This window comes from Polyodon spathula, chromosome 1 (assembly GCF_017654505.1).
Source record: "Polyodon spathula isolate WHYD16114869_AA chromosome 1, ASM1765450v1, whole genome shotgun sequence".
Taxonomy (NCBI): domain Eukaryota; kingdom Metazoa; phylum Chordata; class Actinopteri; order Acipenseriformes; family Polyodontidae; genus Polyodon; species Polyodon spathula.
The window spans coordinates 81,484,095-81,499,656 of record NC_054534.1 but is presented as its reverse complement, the minus strand read 5'-3'; the positions used below and the strand labels follow the sequence as shown (position 1 = coordinate 81,499,656).

The following is a 15,562-nucleotide window of genomic DNA, read 5'->3' as shown; positions in this document are numbered from 1 at the left end:
TGAGATCATGTGACACTTAGATTGCACACAGGTGGACTTTATTTAACTAATTATGTGACTTCTGAAGGTAATTTGTTGCACCAGATCTTATTTAGAGGCTTAATAGCAAAGGGGGTGAATACATATGCACACACCACTTTTCCGTTATTTATTTTTTAGAATTTTTTTAAACAAGTTTATTTTTTTCATTTCACTTCACCAATTTGGACTATTTTGTGTATGTCCATTACATGAAATCCAAATAAAAATCAATTTTAATTCCAGGTTGTAAGGCAACAAAATAGGAAAAATGCCAAGGGGGGTCAATACTTTCGCAAGCCACTGTATTCACCCCCCTTGGACTTTTCCACATTTAATTGTGTTACAACTTGGAATCAAAATGGTTTTAATTAGTCACTGATCAACACAGAGTCCATAATGTCAAAGTGAAAAAATAAAATCTACAAATTGTTCTAAATGAATTACAAATATAAAACAGAAAATAACTGACTGCATAAGTATTCACCCTCTTTACTATGACACACCTAATTAAGCTGTGGTGCAACCAGTTGTCTTTAGAAGTCACATAATTAGTTGAATGGAGTCCATCTGTGTGCAATTACGGTGTTTCACATGATTTCAGGTTAAATACACCTGTTTCTGGGTGGTCCCACAGTTGGTTAGTACATTTCCTAACAGAAACTACATCATGAAAACGAAGGAACATTCAAAGCAAATCCAGAATAAGGTTCTTCAAAAGCACCAATCAGGGATAGGATATAAGAATATATATACATTGATACATTGATACATTGAATATCCCCCGGAGCACAGTCTAGTCCATTATTAAGAAATGGAGAGAATATGGCACAACTGTGAATCTGTCTAGAACAGGCTGTCCTCAAAAACTGAGTATCCGGGCAAGAAGAGGCCTATGCAACTCTAAAGTAGTTACAGTCTTCCACGGCTGAGCTGGGAGACACTGTGCATATGTCAACAATTGCCTGAATGCTTCTCAAAAATGTCCTTTATAGGAGAGTGGCAAAAAGAAAGCCATTGTTTGAAAAAAACTTGCATCAAATCACTGTTAGAGTTTGCCAGAAGGCATGGGAGATTCTAATACCAAGTGGAAGAAGATTCTATGGTCTGGTGAGACCAAAATAGAGCTCTTTGGCCTCAACACTAAACGCTATGTTTGGCGCAAGCCTAACACCGCACATCATCCTGAGAACACCATCCCTACCTTCTCTGCATCAGGGCCTGGAAAGCTTGTGAAGATTGAGGGCAAAATGGATGCAGCAAAGTACAGAGAAATCCTGGAGGAAAACCTGCTGAAGTCTGCAAGAGACCTGGGACTTGGGAGAAGATTCATCTTCCAGCAGGACAATGACCCCAAACTTATAGCCAAAACCACACTGGATTGGCTTAAAAACAAAAAGGTCAATGTCCTGGAGTGGCCCAGTCAAAGCCCGGACCTCAATCCAATTAAGAATATGATGAAAGAGTTGAAAATTGCTGTTCACCAAAGGTCCCCATCCAACTTGACGGAGCTTGAGCAATTTTGCAAATTTTAATGTCCAGATGTGCAAAGCTGGTAGAGACTTATCCAAATAGACTTATGGCTGTAATTGCTGTCAAAGGTGCCTCAACCAAATATTGACTCAAAGGGGTGAATGCTTATATAATCAATTATTTTCTGATTTGTATTTGTAATTAATTTAGAACATTTGGTAGATTTTATTTTACACTTTGACATTATGAACTTTTTTGTGTTGATCAGTGGCAATAAATAAAATTTGTGGTTGAATACTTTTGAGAACCTGTGTGTGTGTGTGTGTGTGTGTGTATACACACATACACACAGTATACGTGACAAAATAATGCACCTGCCCATCACACATGAATTCTGACGTCACCAATTTTCTGATACAAAGCCCATCTCTTCAATCTTACAATTTATTTGAATATCTGTCCTGCATTTTTTCTCTCTGCATGCCAAATCAGTCTGTTTTTATTGTGCAGTCACACAGCGCTTCTTCCAGTTTCACCTGATTAAAATGCAGCCAAAACAAAACAGAGAGACAAGATTTGGTATTGTAACAGTTAGTCATTAAACAGTTTTAATATTTTTTATTTAAATCTGTGATCTTTAGTTGAATTTTTGTGCATTTTCATTTGCAAGTGAACAGTGACATTAGGGCCTTATCTAGCACTATGCTCTACAATTTTGAATACTGACTTTAGATACTGTTTTAATTCTGGAAACCTATTTTTTTTTTAATTTTATCTTTTGCAAAATTGCATTACCTTTTACGTTGTACATGGATAACACTGTAATTTAATTTTGCTGTCGTTAACGGGGAATTTTACATACTGCTACAATACGTATCTGATTTAAAACTACGTACTGTATTACAGTCAACATGTCTTCTCTTGGTAAGTGATATTTTCAGAATCATATTGTTCTGAATTAATATTCTTCTTTTGAAAATATAGTACTGTACCATCAAAACCAATACAGTACATCTAAATGGAAGCCTACTTATTTTAAAACAGTCCTTTCTGACATGTATTTTTGATATTATATCTTTTTGTGTTCCCTGAAAAATGGACAAAGGTTGGAACTGGCCACAATGAAATAATCAGATATGCATCACACTTATAGCCATCACCGAAGACAACATTTTATAGGGTTGCATATATGTGTGCTGACTGTATTTATAATATATTTTCTGGATTGTGAAGTGCTCTGGGAGGACTTGAAGAGCGCTATACTGTATGTGAATTGTTGTTGTTGTTTTGTTTTGTTTTTTAGAACCTTACACCTTGAGTGTATTAGTACTAAAATTCCAATATTAATAGCACTTAATTAATATTAATTTTAGCACTTTATAACTCTTGACACAAAATGTAGCTTTTTATCCTGGGGTAAGTGCTGAAAAAAACTGGGTGTTATATTAACACAGTGACCCGTTTCTGTAACTACCCAGGACTAAAAGCAAAGGCCGAAGCCAGCGTGCAGAGCCCTGGCAGCTTCGACAGGAGAACAGCGATGCCGTCTGGAATGAGCTGGCATATTTCAAACGGGAACACAAGAAGCTGTTAACAGAAAAGTAAGTGCTCTCTGTTTCAGCTTTATTCATGCATGTAGAGCAATGTAATTTCCTTCAGATCCCTCCTGTTACACATCACTGCCACCATTAAGAACTTCACAGAGTTGCTTCCTCTTTGCAGTTGTTAGCAGCCAGCAGGTACTAATGGAAGATAATTAGGCTAATCTAATTTAAAAAATGTTGGAGTTTAACATAAGCTTATTTTAATGTAATGTCTTTTTTTATGTTTATATGATCAAGCAGTTCTTTTTCCCCAAAGTGACACATTGCAGCCACAATAGAGAACCTCACAACATCACTGCTTCCTCTCCTGTAAGCATCCAGAAAAGTGCAAACAGAAGATCATTAATATGGTCTTGTTTTTAAATTAAAATGAATACATTCAAATAAAAAAAGTAAAGATCACGCAGTTGTGGTTTTAAAAAAGTGTGTTAAAAAAGTGGCATGCAAAAAAAAATCCAAGACAAGCTTCTTTCATCAGCACCGAGTGGTCTGTTCCTATCGGTGGCATTGACAAGTTTAATGGTAACGGTAACTGCATAATGTGATCGAGGGATTGTGTTAATTAATGTGGCTCTCATCTGTTGGAGGTGTCGCTCTTCATTAGCCTGTATTTTGCACACTGCCATGCTTCATTTTCGGAACGAGGCAGTGAGGGGATAACCTCGCCAGCCATCCTTGTTTGATCTCCTTACTATGTACGTGATGCAGGAGGCCTCCGCTCTCTTGATTCTCTGCCCTGTCCTACTAATCCCAGCTGAGCTCATTACGATGTAGCCTTGCTGCCTTTCTTGGAGCCAGAGCTGTCCAAGCTAATTACCGATAGCAGCCGAGCTGCCTGTTAAGGGTCTGGTGCGGATCTGCTAACATGGTCCTTGGAACTGACCTGCAAAAAGCACGAGGGAGTCGCTCTCTTTCTTGCTGTGCACCACCTATCCTCTGGGGTTAGCGCTGATCCCTTCACAGCTTTTTTAGCTGGAGTAAGTGCAATATAAACTTGGCAAGTCGAACTCATGATTTGGAAAAACTGAAGTGTACCCCTTTGATCTCATAACACAGACTATTATACTCAAGTAAGCAGAGCTTCTCATATACCTTTATTGTTTGACTGAAGGAAGGTAACATGCACTGCGTAATTAAGCTCTGGTCTTTATCAGGCTGTTTTATAGCCAGCAAACACAATTATTGTTGTAGCCAACAATTAAGAGTGTGCTTGTACACTAACAAGTTAATAGACTGATTTTAGAAACCTGATAAGTGGCATTGCGCTGCTTTGCTGACAGGACTTGGATGCTTAAATTTAAAAAAGGAAGACAAATAAAACATTTAAAGATTTCACTGCTGTTAATTACTGTATGTAGTATTTGTTTAACTGTGTTTGGATTACACCCCTAGTCTCTAAGTCGCTTTAGATAAGTGTCTGACCAATTAACAATAATAAAAATTATAATTATTATTGCTCACTAATATATATAATTACAGTTGCGTGGTAGCTATAGTTAACGTTAAAATGACCTTCCCATTAAACCTGTTTTTTGCACATCTCAAAAAGAGGATTAAGATTAATCGAACTGGCTGAAATTTCGCCTCACAATTTTTCCCCCAATGGAGTGTAGTTCTGTTTGATATTTTTTGTTTTATTGACATGTCAGAAAATAGTATTTTCCCAGAGGGTAGCTTTACAAAGAAATTCACCCTTATCGCTACATGTAGGGCTACCAAACAACTTATTTTGGGGTGTGTGTTGATTTTTTAAAATATTGCTTGTGCTATAAAATATGTTGATTTTGAATTGTATATGTCTGTGTTGTAATTTATATCAGTTGTAACCTTGCCACTTCAAATCCATTTCACTGCAGGACTTAAGTTTCAATCAGGTCTGGTTAAACAAAGTTGTGCAATGCATAAAATGTTCTGCAAAATTATTACATTCTTTATTTTTTATTTTTTATTCAAGTTATTTCTTCAAAATATGTTGCTAGAAATGTGTTAATTATTTGTTAACCATAACTTGGTCCCAAAGCATCTGGTAGTTGATCAGTGTAATACAGATGAAGACAGCAGTCCTTCTACATCATTGGTTGTGATTTAAGATCACCGGTGTCCATAGCCACTTATCACATTATTATGGATGAAAGGAGAGAAAAAATAAGCATAAACTGTGAAGTATGATTTTAAAATAGACATTACAAAGTTATTAAATCCATAAAAAAAACATTAAATGGTGTGAACTAAACCAATGTATTTGTCTAATTAGCACTGGAAATGCTATTCTTTAGCCATACAAACTTATACTGCACTTGGCTAAAGAAATCAAGAATATATAACAGATATTAGCTATAACAGAGTTTTTAAGGTAACATTTGTCAATAAATATGGAATATGTGATGTCATAAATACGCATAATGGTGCAGTTAAGGTTGCAAGATTAACTCACAATTTCCTCACTTTTGATGGTTTTGCTTGAGCAACCTTACATAGTTTTTGATATATATATAACAAGTATAACTTATGCTTTCAAAAAACTATACACACAGTGGCAGGGTAGGGGGAGGAGAAAAGATGTAGTCCAGGAGGACTACATTTCCCAAAGTACCACAGGGTTATCAGGAGCCAGAGTGGAATTATCTTGCTCCATTTTAAGGTGAATCCCCTGAGGCAGATTAAGCCCTGGATAAAGGCAGGGGAAACCCTGTATACAGGACTAAAGGAGGAAAGCCATTTGTGGAACAGACTTGTGTAGTCTAAAAGAAAAGGTACTGTGTGAACCTTGTGAATTCTTAAACTTGTTAACTGCGGGTGAAACGAGTTTTTTTGACTGGTAAACGGCTTAGCCAGCCAGTGGGTTACTTAAGAGTAAAGGAAAGTTTAGTTATCACTCCAATGGGAGTTAGGTTTGTTTTGTTTGTTTTTGATTATTTGTGTTAATAAAAGCGTGCAAACAAGCTAATCTTGCAGTTCTGTGTCTAGGTCACTTATTTTAAATGGCTCAAACGAGCCTTGACCGAAGGCTTTGTTACAATATATAGAGAAAATAATAGATGGGTTTAAGTATGTTATAGGAAAATAATTCCATCTAGGGTTTGTGCGATGTCATAAACTACAAGACCATTCGGTCGAATAGTTCATAAACTGTCACAGAAACCTGAAATGTAATTATTTTCCTTTAACTCACTGAAGTACATCTGTTATTTTTTTATAATACATGGATATTAGTATCTGTAATAAAAAAGGCAATAAATGGGTATTACGGTTCAAATTGTGTGGATTTAATTTATAATAATAACGTAAATTAAGTCAATATTAAAATTTTAAATATATATGCTTTTCGATAGTTCGAAAAGCATATATGGTGAGTTAAACTGGGTAGATAGTGAACTTCAAAAATAACGTTTTTTTAAGGTGTTTCAATGGTGTATGCTTTATAGGAGTGGGAATTTTAAATGTATAAACTCCAAAGAAGTGGTTAAATGTTGAATAATATGCTAAATGTATAATTGGTCACGTGACAAATGTCACCAAATGCATATTTTTTAATGTATTCATTTTAGTAATTTATCGTCCTATACAACAGTCTGTCGCATTGGAAACTTGTACTGTACCACTAAATTTAAATACAAATGTTGCTTAGTAAAACCTCAAGAAGATTTGCAAAACATTCCTCCTGCTTCAAATGACCATTTGAGACATGACTTACTTTAAGTTTTAATAAAGTTTACAATTTTGCTTAGTAATTACTTTTCATCTCTATTGCAAAAAGGTATTGGAGGTAATGAGTATCTTTTGCCCTGGGTCCAGCACACTGAAGTGCACAAAAACACAGAATATGTTAGGCATATTTGAACAGTGCCCTTGCATTAGTTACTTGCTAAATTAATTATTCCTAAACTCGTACTTTAAGTAGAGTTTAATGTTTTTTTTTTTTTTTTTTTTTTTTGTGATTTTATAGTTTTATTCTATTGTTTATAGAATATGGTTTGCAGATATGGTTTGCCATCTAATTAATGAACAAGTAATCTAAATAAGTACAGAAATTTGTAAATTGCATCTTTTTATCAGTTTTGTTTCTCATCTTTTCCTAACTACAGATAAACCCTTTCACTGAGTAAAATGGTGACAATAAGCAGACTTTTAGGAGTTCATAAATAGCCTAAACATTACAACACAAAATAAGCGTGTTTGGCACTCGTAATATAGTAGGACTATCTGATATTGCATTTGATTACAATACTGTTTATTAATAAAATATTAATAGTCTACTGTGCTGTACATGTACAACACATTGAAAAAATGTATGCTCTTAAGTGTTCCGTATGCTATATTGTTGTACTTTATGTGGTATCTCCTAACATTCCAGTACTATAAACAAACTAATTTGCATGTAAACTTTCTAATCCTACGCTTTTATTTAATTAAGCAGAATGGAAATAACTTCTATCGCTCATATATGTGATAACCGAAGTGATATCACTAGTAGCTTGTCCCCATGGACTGGCATTGTGTTGAGGTGACATTACCAGAAGTGTTGTGTTTTTTTTTTTTTTTTTTTTTTTGCTTAAAGGGTTAAGCAAAAAAAAAAGAAAAAAACTCCGATATTTTCACTTTAACTAATGTTGATCTAGCATGGTTGCCTTACTTAGCAATGTAGCCATTCACACTTTAAATCAATTGACAGTGCTGAAAAAAAATTGACACATACATGCAGTTCAACTCTACTGCCTGATTTTTGTCAACCTGCAGCTGCATTTTTCAATGCCTGTCTTTTACCCAAATCAAGCAAAGTATTTCAGTGAGTGCTTACTTCGAAGTTGTCAGTCAAATGAAATGTGACAGTGTTTTACCGGTTCCAGAAAAACATGGAAACGAGATTCCCAACTCTTGCTGTAATCATTTTCTACATACAAAAACATACTTTGGGATGACTGGCGCGCCAGAAAAGCATCAAACATGTACAACATGTTGTATCAGAATAATATGTAAACAAACAAACCCTCACTGTTCCATCTCCAGAGGGGTTTCCTGGTTAAATATTTTGAATAATAAATGAATAAATAAATGTCTAATGCCAGGTGATTATTTATCTCAAAGAAGCAATATTAGTCACCCAGAGAAAAGCTGCTACCACTAAGAATGCAGAGTTTGGTAGCTGGTCGCTCCAGTACATGTAACTGGGATTGCAATTAACCAAAGCAATACAAGATTAACAACCTAGATGTTAAAGTACTTAAGTATTGACCTATCCATTTTCTCACATCTTTCAGCATTGATAGCATTATCACATATATAATTTTCAATTGTCTCTTCCTGGTATCTAATATTTTCTTGCATAATACATCATATGATCCGACTGCATCTATATCTCTGTAGTGAAAGTTAGCTACAGTACAAGAAGTGGTTTAGACATGTGTATATGTTTGTTAAATGTGCACGTGTTGATGGTCAGGCAGGGTAAATGTGAGAAGAATGTGTCAAGAGAAATTCTCTTAAGTTTCTGACAATAGCTTCTTTTCATGGCTGACCTGACTTTCTGTAATACGGGTGCTGCTGGATCAGTAATCCTTTGCCAAAACCTGCTTCGTTTACATCTAGACGTTTACACAAGGGAGGAACTTTTTACACAAAGGATCTGAAAAATCCTCAAAGCACTTTAAAACCTGAAAAATGAGATTCTTTGGAAGTTAATTTTGGACTTATGTAGCCATGTTGGGATTACCATGGGAGAAAGTAGAAATTAAAGAATGTGTCATGTTAATAGGATTGATGAAATTAGATCACCTTTCATTTTGAATGCTTTTATCACTAAAACTTCCAGTCACATGGGCCATTGCTTTGAATTTCCCAAGGCCCATCAAATGCTTTTGTTGAAGTATGTGTGAAATGCATGCTGTCTACTGATCCTATCAGTTCATCTGTTTTATGCTTCGTAGTTGCTGGTTGCTTCAATAGCATTATGGCAGATCACAGCAGTCCAGGATAGCTTTAAATCCCAGGAGCTACTGGGGTAAAATGACACTGCTGGTTTATTTGGATTGTTGATGCCTTTTGATTTGCCCATAGGGGAAAATATACTGTAGGCTCATGTATCTGAAATAAAGGACCTGCACACAGGAGTGAATATAAAGTAACAGTTTTATTAAAAAAAAAAAAAAAAAAAAAAAAAATCTTTCTGTAAAGTAATACAGAAAGAAAGAATTAACTAAGCTAAACAGTACAGAAAAGAAAGTTTAAACAACACCCCACTCCCGCTGGTTGATCAGCGATCCAACGCAATCTATGGGAGATTCCCTTAAAGGTTACAACTGCATTCCTGGCAGTTATTTAAGATGAAGGTTAGTCTTAACAGGGGTATCATTAGTAACACATATTTACTTGTGTTAATATTTGATAATCAAAGCATTATTAAATCAGTCTCATATATATATGGTTTTGGTTCAGAAGGCAATTCTCACTCCTGTGAGATAGACATTCTTGTTATATTTAATTTAATGAAGTACCTGATGCTCCTGGGATAGCCTGTCTGCTCTGTGTGATTGCCAGCTGGGGATAATCAACAAGTAGGTGTTTTCTAGCACAGCATCAGGTATAAAGAGGTCCTGTTTGTTCACCCCGGGGCTGCTGCAAAGCCGCGGAGTATGGGCTAAAGATCGTCCACGCTACCCGGACATGGAGACCTGGCTGCGTAATCCTGATCGCCGTGAGAGTGACCCAGGATAAGAAGCGAAACCGCTGATGATCCTGCTAGTAGTCAGAATCGGGGTTTGGTTGTAATTGAACAGAGAAGATTAGTTCAGGGAGTAAATTCCACTAATGTACAGTGAGCGAGGTGTATAAAGCGGGACATCCATGCCTTAGGGAATGGCACATGCCGTTGTTACGGCACCTTTATTTTGATAGTTTTTGTACTGTGTTTTATTTTGCACTTTTTGTCCAGCTTGCTGTAGTAGTCCTTTGTGCATTACCATCGTTGGTAACGTCACATGGCCATTTTTATTTACTTTTGCTTTGTGTTTGTTAATAAATCCTGTGTGCCTGTGCCAGCGTTTCAACTTCAACCCCTGTCTTGATCTCCTGCCTGTCACTCAGCATTGAATGCACACACACAGAAGCAAGACCCTGTTAAGAATGCTTTTAAAAAGCATTATTTGTCAGTGGGAGAGTTTGTGACCAGAAACTGAGTAGACACAGAGAATGGCTTAAAATCCCCCTCTGTATATTTTTATGCGGTTACTTTCATACACAGAATGATATTATGACCCACTCTGACGCTACACACTCCATTAGCAGATGCCACATTTTTGCATCTGTCTATGCAAGCCACAATACAAAGAGGCTTTAGTATATGCAGGACAAAGACAACAGAATATAGGATGGCTGCTCATCAAGTTATTTGAGGTTTTCAATACAAAAAAAACCTCAATACACATGTTTCAGGTGAAAAAACCTCTGTGGAGTTTCCCTAAATTCTCTACAGATTTCTTTGGGCCCTAATAATAACTTGAAAGTGTATTTTTGAGCACAGCTTTCATTCCTCTTAATTATCCATTAACATGGATACAAACTAATTGCAGTCAGATAATTAGCCTTAGTTTCTAATCTATTTTTATTACAAAAGTCAATTTTAGGATCATTGTTACAGCATTTTTTTAATTGTTTGTGTAACCTGGCAAACCTACTTCAAATTAATTTAAATATATAAAAGCTTTATTGATAGTCAAGAACTTTTGTGGGCCAATTATGTATACCTGAGTACTGTTTCGCCCTCATATATAAAATATATATATATATATATATATATATATATATATATATATATATATATATATGTGTGTATGTATATATATATATATGGTTTAGGGTTGGACGATAATGACATTTTCAGCTTTCGATTATTGTCTGTAAATTCTCATGATAATCGTGATTTATCGGCCAAATAAATAAAACATAAAAAATTATTGTAATTTATGAAATTTATACTTGAGCAGCATAACAACTGCCAGTCTAAGTCATTAGGTTTAGAAGAAAAAAAAAATAGATGTTATATGCGCCGATGTTTTAAATTTTCTGGTGGGTGCCCAGAACATAAGTATAGAAATTGATAACCTATAAACATATAGGTATTTAACACAAATTGTGTAGTTTTCCTTTTATTATATATATATATATATATATATATATATATATATATATATATATATATATATATATATATATATATATATAGTTTTCTTACTTACATTTATGTTAATTCGAGAACGTTTACTTTAGTAAAAGAAGTGCCACCAAATAAGAACATTAGAAAGTTTACAAACGAGAGGAGGCCATTCGGCCCATCTTGCTCGTTTGGTTGTTAGTAGCTTATTGATCCCAGAATCTCATCAAGCAACTTTTAATATAACAAAAGAAAAATTGCTAACGTTACCTGGAAGCATATGTTTCCTGTACTTGTGTGGCAAATCTGCCCTTGAATCAAACTAGGTTAAAAATAAATAAAATCTGTGTGTTTGTGTCTCTGTATATATATATATAGCTGTGCAGGAACATACTGAGTTTTCTACATGGCTGCTTGTATGCAGATAGTTTAATCAAATAAACCGCCTATCCTTCCATTAAAGGTTAACTCTCTTTTCTGTGTATGCAACTACCCTTCTATATGATATATATATTATATATATATATAATATATATATATATGTGTGTGTATGTGTATGTATATATATGTGTATATGTGTGTGTATATATATATATATATATATATATATATATATTTTTATAATATATATCCCGTATATACTTATTTTTCCCTGTGTGTAGTGCAAAGCTTTACTGTAGTTTACAGTAAAGAAGAAACAAAGTTGAAAAAGGTATGTTAAGCATTTGCCATATGGTTGTGTTTTTTTTTTTGTAATTTTCTTGTTGCAATTGCATTCAGTTTGAGTAAAAAAAAAAAAAAAAATCCTATGTCAAAATGTTTAACAGTCAAAGTTCCACTTTTCTGCAGTAATTTTACAGTGAGCTAGAGTTTTTTCAATTTTTCAAACAATATTTGTGTTTTTATGTAGGCGGCGGGAGGACGATGACAATCCCTGAAGGCCTTCTCAGCTGAGGGTTAGGGTTAGGGCCTTCTCAACTGTATAACTCTTCAACACTACATATGTGCATCGTTTTGACAAATGTAGTTTGACATTTTGTAGTAGTTTTTTTTTTTTTTTTTTTTTATGTCAAGTTGCTGACACTGTTTAAAACCGGGGCCCACACCCCTGCTTTTTCTTGCAGGGTAAACCTTGAAGAGGTGCTTGATCAGCTGAGGGTGCAGACTGCAACTGACAAGGCTGCAATTCAGGAGCTCAATGTGTGTCTGCAGCAGGAGAAAGAAGGTAAAGAGAAAGTGCTCACTGGAAACAGACAAACATCAGTTACACATTTCGCAGTGTTCAGTGAACAATTTATATTGTCTTGTCAAAGTGGATTGGCAGATGCTGAAATTATGCAAATGAATGGGCTTTTTCTTACATTTCAAACAAAATTGTTGTGCAAATTAAGGTGTCTCTGCTTTTTGTTTCGGCTTGGTCTCTAAGATCAAGACCTACTTCTAATCCAGAAATTCTTGAAGCAGTTTATCAACCATTTTGATTTTTGAAATACTGTAAATATAGTTTCAAATATTATGAGTGACCAGTTGCTTTTTCTGCTCTCTTAAAACATATTGCAAATTAATTAATTAATGTTTTTGAATACAGCTGTGGTCAAGAGTTTTGCATCACCCTAGAATTTTAGGATTGAGACCATAAAAAAAAAATTATATGGACATAATTTAGATGATCATATCAAAGAAACTACAAAATGATATTGCGAATGTCTACTGATAGCCATAATAGTAGTACTTGGCAATTCCAGTGCATTCTGTTGTGTTGTAAGACTTCCTTAATCCTCTCAGACATGGACTAATTTAATATGTTAGCATAATATTATTCAACAGGTTTCCTTCGACTTTATGAAGCAACACTTGATAATTCTAGGATGAAGCAAAACTTTCGGCCATAGCTGTACTGTACATTGTGGTTGTTTGGTTGTGGACGGATAACCTATGCCAAAAATGGTTGTTGGTTTGGGGGGCTGAAAATGAGCTTCGGTGCTGATAGAATTAAAATACTCAGCTTAAGATATAAATCAGTTCTTAACTGGGGTTCGGGTTAGGACAACAGCTCAAAGACAGAGTTTCATGTGTTCTAAAGAATGTAGTACAGTTTTACATTGGCCCATCTTTCTGGACCAGGTAAATAGCTTGGTCCATCTTTCTGTACCTATGCCTGTAAATTGTGCAAAAAAACCAAGAAAATAATTTGACTGATGTAACTGGTAGTGATTGTTCATAAATTCCTTGTGTTATTGGAAGTTCACTGAAGTGTATTACAGATTTTGGGTTCCTGACCACGGCACTACAATTAATAACCATGACTTTTCTTTTTAATCTCAATGTTATTGACCTTTTGCAATTTATAAAACTAAATCCAGTTAAACCATAGACACCATCGAAAATGGTCTTTTAAACAGGTTGGACTATACAAAATAAAAACATTCCAGTTTTATTGATCATTGAGAAAAAAGAAAAAAAAAACACCTATTGGAAACAGTTTTTAAAATATCTATTCATTTTACAAAACTTTATCTTTTTATGTTCTGATTTTGTTCCGACAATGGAAGCCCAATTTAAAAAGTACAGTAATCATCTTAAAATAAATTGATGTGTTTTGTTATTTTTTTTGCAATGTTTATTTATACATCTTTTTTTTTTTTTTGTCTGCATTATAAATTAAGACCTACAGTTTTCTGTGCTTTGTGCCTTTTCTGATTCAATTAAGTATAAAAGTTGAATTCCATTAAATTTAAAAGCAGGAGTGACAATAAAAATAATACATGAAACATTCTTCACATAGGCTTGTATATATTCTGTAAAACATGTTGACTGGATGGAAATCAAAATGAATAATAGTAGAAGATGAAACGCATTTCCATATTGTTCTTTGTTTCCAGCACAAGTCTTAAACAGTTTTATTATTAATGTATGCAGTACCACTGACCACTGAGGGAATGTGTACAAGAAATGACTAGGGAGTGTCAGGTTAGCTGACCTGGGATGCTGTATATAAATATTTTACATTGTAACTGCATTCAACAAATTGGCTACTGGATGCTATATAAAAGTTTAATAAAGTGTGAATTGCCAAAAAGTTTTTGTTAAACAAAAAAAAGTTGGCTCATTGTCTCTACTTGACTGCTACAGATAAAATAAAATTTCATCTGTTAAACGTTCTGTTATAGAAGTCACTTGTTGCTTTAAGAGTGATCTGTTTGATCCATTTTGGGTAGCAGACTTTACAAATAAGTTAAATGGTTACAAAAAGTAAAGGTCAGTATCACAACATCATTTAGTTTTGAGTCAGATTTGGGATTTATAATTGGCCAGTAGAAGACTTTGCTTCTGTTGAGGAATATATCAAAGACAGTCCTCCTGAGGAAACATTCACTAGCAGCCAGCAGAATTCTGGTGATTAACCCTTTCACCATCTGACTCTTCACACTCATAAAACTAGCCACCACAAAGATCCCTCTACTTTTTCACAATAAGAAACAGCTGTGAATGGTAGCTGTCTTTTTGTTGCAGAATGTATTCTGGGGTAAAAGGGTCATGCTAATTATTTGTTTAGCCATTCTTGTTAAAGGCTGAAAACAAACATGACCTGTACAGTAGTTACTGTTTTTTTTGTTTAAAAGATTTCATGTTAACTCCAAACTAAAAAAAAAAAAAAAAAAAGTACAATAAATATTTTTTTTTATCCGTATGATGATGATGGTGATGATTTATTTTTTTTACAAAAATATTCAGTATTCTTATTCTGAATTTGACATTGACAGTGTGACACAATAGTGTTTAATTGTTATCTGTTTCTCTTTCGTCCTATTCATTATGATAATCCTTAGGAAGATTCAATTTTTGCCAATCTGATTGTGTTCCTTTATTTAAACTGCAAGAGACCTCTTTGATCGAATGATAAATCAGCAGCAAATCAGGAAAACAAATCAGTTGTACATTGTCAGCTAGTATTTTCAGCTTAACTGGTGTTCGTTCTAGATAAAAACAGAAGAATGCTCCATACGCCTTTTCCCCCGACAATGCCCCTTTTTTCCCTGTTCCTTGCACTTTAGTAGCTGCCTCTTGTAGTCAATGTACATTGAAAATTTGTGATTGTCCATGGTTATAACAAATATATACACTGAGTGTACAAAACATTAGGAACACCTGCTCTTTCCATGAAATAGACTGACGAGGTGAATCCAGGTGAAAGCTATGATCCCTTATTGATGTAACCTGTTAAATCCACTTCAATCAGTGTAGATGAAGGGGAGACAGGTTAAAGAAGGATTTTTAAGCCTTGACACAATTCAGACATGGACAGTGTATGTGTGCCATT

At 34.6% G+C, this 15,562-nt stretch overlaps 1 protein-coding gene across 2 annotated transcripts in view; it reads left to right on the top strand.

Moving 5' to 3' along the window:
* cntln (centlein, centrosomal protein) overlaps nucleotides 1-15,562 on the top strand; it is a 154,738-nt gene that overhangs the window by 75,000 nt on the left and 64,176 nt on the right. For both annotated transcript variants that reach the window (XM_041263915.1, XM_041263906.1), the window contains exons 14-15: nucleotides 2,970-3,092; nucleotides 12,366-12,466. In XM_041263915.1, the coding sequence (XP_041119849.1) occupies nucleotides 2,970-3,092; nucleotides 12,366-12,466 (224 nt within the window). The remainder of the gene's footprint in view (nucleotides 1-2,969; nucleotides 3,093-12,365; nucleotides 12,467-15,562) is intronic.